Here is a 4,887-nt window from a genome sequence, read left to right on the forward strand (position 1 = left end):
CCAGGCCTGGTGTATTTTAGATATTAATGAACACTTGTTGGAAAGAAAAAAGAAAAAAACATTCAAGGTTCTAACTGCAGCCTGATAATTTTCCCTGTTCCATAGATGAATTCTAAACCTTGTCAAAAATGTCATTCACTGGTCAAAAGAACAGTAGGAGAAAGGAAAAGTGAAACATCACTTGGTTGATTTTTGGGGGGAATGGCTCCTAAAATTAAATAATTTTTTCTAAGGAAAGATTGTAAACATGAGTCATTCACTTGAATCAGACTCATGGTTCTGTAGCATAAGGTTTAAAGGAGTTGAAAAACACAGATTGTGAGGATTTCTGGGCAGAGCTAATCACAAAGGCAATGCCTCTCCCCAGTTCTAGATATGAGGTTCTAGTGAGCTGATGGGAGAAGGAAGGCTCAGTTCCAGGGATCAGAGTATGTGACTACCCGGAGACTGGATACTTTGAAAGAAGGCTCAGTAGAATTGGATTCAGGGGGCTTCTCACCAGGGAACTTCTAATCAACTCCTAAAGTCTTGAAAATTTAACTTTCTTTTCTAGCTTTCAAAATGGCTATAGAAATGACCATCACATCTTTAGGACCTTTGTCATTATTTTCCAGAGAAATGGAACTGACAGGAGATGCTCACAAACCAATAGGAGATTATCTATCTATTTGTCATTCTCTCTACTTACCTAGCTGTCTCCTGTTGGTTCTATTTATTTGGAGAATACAAACACATGGCCTCAAATAAATGAAACATTATTTTATTGTAATAAAATAAAATAACATAATGATTTACTATAATAAATATGGGGAAAGTATTTATTATTATAAAGAATATATTTCTGTATATGTATTATATATATATATATATATATATATATATGATACATATGTACAGGCACACACACTTATTTATTTATTATAAGAAATTGGCTCATGTGGTTATGGAGGCTGATAAGTTCCAAGATCCACAATTGGCTGGAGACCTAGGAGAGCCATTTTCACCCCAAGAACAAGTCCTGAAACAGAGTCAGTGCTATGGTTCAAGCGGACATGCTGGCAGGAAGAGATGGAGCTACAGTGCAAACCCAAAGCAGGAAAAAAAAAAAACTGATGGTGCAGCTCAAAGATGATCATGCAGATGGAGAACTTCTAGTCTTCTAGGAATACCCTCAGCTCAGCCTCCTGCCTATGCACTCTCCTGACTCTGATCCTTTAGGTCCCATTGTTGGTGTTTTTGTTTGTTTGTTTGATTGTTTGTTTTAGGAATCCTTTCCTGATTCCCAAAAGAATTTTTTTTGTGTGCCCTTCAGCATGCTTTCCCAGCACCATGTGCTTCCCACGATCATCCCATTTATATTGCTGGGTTTTTATTTCTGTCCTGTTCTGGAAATGTTGTAGCAAAGACTCTCTGTGAAGGCAGGATCTGGGTTTCTTTTTATTCATTACCAAACCTCTGTCAAATATCTGGATGCCTGATACAAACTTGCACTCACAATAATTGTTGATTAATAAATGACAGAGGAATAAATAGAATGTATTTAATCTGAAATTGCTTTGTGTGTTGATAGGCATATACCACAGTGGATTTCACATTTGTGTATGTCTATAAAGCATCAAAAAAATCATTATAAATAGAAGGAAGACCAGAAGAGCATAGGAAGGAGAAAATGAAGAAAGGGAAAGAGAAAGTACTGGGGACTAAAGTGGAGAAAATTCTACTCCATACTTGAATGATTATATCAAAATAAATCCAAATATTATTCATAATTATAATACACTAATGAAAACATTTAAAAACTGAAAAAAATATTTTTATTTTTAATTGACACATAGTAATTACATACATGTCCGGGGGTTGCAATATGACATTCAATACATACATCCAAAATGTAATGATCAGATCAGGGTAATTGACATATCTATCACCTCAGACCTATATCAGTTCTTTGTGTTAGAAACATCCAAATCTTCTCTACTCCCTGTTCTGAAGTAGTGAATTAATTGTTGTCAGCTGTAGTTATCCTACTGTGCTGTAGAACAGTAGTAGTTATTCCTCCTCTCCCACTCCACACTGGTACCCATTAGCCATCCTCTTTCCATCCCTCCCTCCACTGTATCCTTCCCTGGTAAAGCCATATTTTTTAATGGTGTTTAGTAATAAAACGTTGCCTCCAAATAAACTGTTTAGCCAACAAAATATAGATAGCTCATATTCGTAAGACAAATGATATCTTGTTGAGTGCAGAGAAATATCAAGGTAAAATCTTTGCTCTCATGCTGAAAATTTGCTTCAATAACTTTCTCATTCCTCAGTTTAAGCAAGAGTAAAAACGAATGTGGTCTCCCTGCATGGACTATTAGAATTCTCATTAGAATCTAAATCCAATCAATGTAGGAAGGAATTCCTTTATATTCCTCATTATTTTTTCCTGTTCTCCACACGTTAATTTATTTTTTATCCTTTATTCTTTGGTCCATTTATGAAACATGTATTGTGCACCAGGCTTTGTTCTATCTCATGGAATCTGTTGTAGGAGTTTACAGAATATGATTGTGTAGCTCATGAGTAGAGACTCCAATCTGACACTCAGATGCTCTTTTCTTTGAGTCGTCATCATCTTTTATGATGGGTCAGCTGCAAACTTCAGATTACAGCTGCAATGCAAAATAGATCTGAAGCCAACAAGGAAGTGTGGAATCATGGTGTAGTCTTCATCACTACCCATCAGAGGTGAAAGGGCCCATTGCTTTTATATCCCTGACACAGTTAAATACTACAGTTTCAGAAAACAAGTGACCATTAATTTGGCTACACAAATACAAGGAGTTACTAATAAAAAATTATTATATTTTTTCTTGCCTAATGTGTGTTTCCAATACAGTTCATTGTTTAATAAATTCCAGCTGTTGGAAATAGTGGTTTATTTTTAGAGTTTATTTAAATAGTAAAGTCAATAAAGATTTCTAGGTAAATCCTAACACAGAAGACAATAATTTTCTTACCCTTGCAAAAGAGTGAGAGTAAATCTTTTGCTTTTATTCATAGGGCAACCAGTCCTGAAATGCTTTCTATTTTTAAACACCCTTGCAATGAAACTTGAGAAGTTCTTATCTAAGTGACTGATGATCTGTTTTTAAAAAAAATGTTCTCCCATTGTTGCTCATGCTTGAGTTGGGGCTAAGAATAAAAGTGCATCTGAGTAATTTTTTAAAAAAATATTACAGCTGTAATAATTTTCTGATCTTTTTATCTTCATTACCTGGTGGGGAATATAGGAAAAAGAAAGGTCCAAGAAATCAGTGATGTTTTGACTCCTGGCTCAACAATATCAATATCAATATTGAGAGTTTTGGTATCTCACCCTTTCTGCTGTTTTCCTTACCAGTAGCATAGAAATAATAGCAGTACCAATTGCTTCAGATCATTGCAGAGATTAAAGCTCAGCACTAATATATATATTATTTCATTCATACTTTTTATTGAGTGATTGCTTATAAACCCATATATAAGGATGAAGCTGATAATATTAAAGATCAGAACTGTAGAATTTCCCCAATATGAAAAGAATGGCAATGCGTTAGGTTTTCCCATTTTTTCTAGTATCCATTTCTACTCCCTTCAGTTAAGAATCTATAAATCAACTGCATGGATATTTTTTTCTTTATCCAATAAGTATGCTTATCTGAAATTATTAAAAAAAAATCCCTTTTGGTATTTTACTCAGTTGAATCATTGTTGGGTTCCAGACACATTTTATTTGTCACTTGAAAAAACTCTCCTACTACACAGTTTTCTAATGGCACTTTTCATCTGGGAGTTTCTCAAGGTATAGATTAAGGGATTTAACATGGGAGTTATCATGGTGTAGAATACAGCAACTGCTTTATCAATGGGTAATATGACTGCAGGTCTCATGTACACAAATATGCAGGGAACAAAGAAGAGGACAACCACTGTGATGTGGGAGACACAGGTGGACAGGGCTTTGCGCCTACTCTCCAGGCTGTGGGTCCTCAGGGAGCGCAGGATAGCCACGTAGGAGACCATCAGGAGGAGGAAATTTAACAGGCAGATGAACCCACTGTTGGCAGCAACAAAGAGCCCCAGAGTGTGGGTGTCAGTGCAGACAAGATTGAGCAAAGGGTTCAGATCACACATAAAGTGATCGATGACATTAGGGCCACAGAAGGGTAGTCGGAAGATGAAGAGGATCTGGATGGTTGCATGGAGAAAGCCTCCTGTCCATGCTACTCCCATTAGACGGCCACACGCACGTCGGTTCATGATGGTTGTGTAGTGCAAGGGCTTGCAGATGGCCACATAGCGGTCATAAGCCATCACTGTAAGCAGAATTATCTCAGAGCCTCCAAAGAAATGTTCCCCAAAGATTTGAGTCATGCATCCATTGAACAGGATAATCTTCTTTTCATGGAGAGCATCCACTATCAATTTAGGGGTACTGACAGAGGCATAGCAGGCATCAATAAAGGAGAGATAGGCCAAAAAAAAGTACATAGGGGACCCCAACAATGGGCTTGCAGTAATGGTGACCACAATGAGCACATTTCCTACCACAGAGATAATGTAGATGAGCAAAAATACAGCAAATACGATTTTTTGCATCTTTGGGTTCTCTGTAAGTCCCAGTAGAACAAATTCTGTCACGTTGTTCCTTTTCTCCATTTATTTCATATGATGACTAATTATATTACCTGAAAAATTTATTGACGTAATCATGCATTTATTAAATTTCTCCATTGTAATAAATAATAAATGTCTGAATTATGTTGAGCTGTGAACTCTTGTGAAGTTTTTATTTGATACAGAAAAATATATTCTGAATTCTTGAGGATTACCTACATTGTCTACTGGATGAAGACTCTG

The 4,887-nt window shown here is 36.3% G+C and overlaps 1 protein-coding gene across 1 annotated transcript; it reads right to left on the reverse strand.

Moving 5' to 3' along the window:
* Positions 1-2,513: 2,513 nt before the first annotated feature.
* Positions 2,514-4,686, reverse strand: LOC101968742 (olfactory receptor 4C46). The gene is made up of 2 exons (XM_005329957.3): positions 3,807-4,686; positions 2,514-2,527 (listed from the first exon to the last, which is right to left on the reverse strand). Exons 1-2 carry the CDS (start codon positions 4,684-4,686, stop codon positions 2,514-2,516), a joined length of 894 nt encoding a protein of 297 aa, XP_005330014.3.
* Between the last annotated feature and the right edge of the window lie 201 nt (positions 4,687-4,887).

Source organism: Ictidomys tridecemlineatus, chromosome 4 (assembly GCF_052094955.1).
Source record: "Ictidomys tridecemlineatus isolate mIctTri1 chromosome 4, mIctTri1.hap1, whole genome shotgun sequence".
Classification (NCBI taxonomy): Eukaryota; Metazoa; Chordata; class Mammalia; order Rodentia; family Sciuridae; genus Ictidomys; species Ictidomys tridecemlineatus.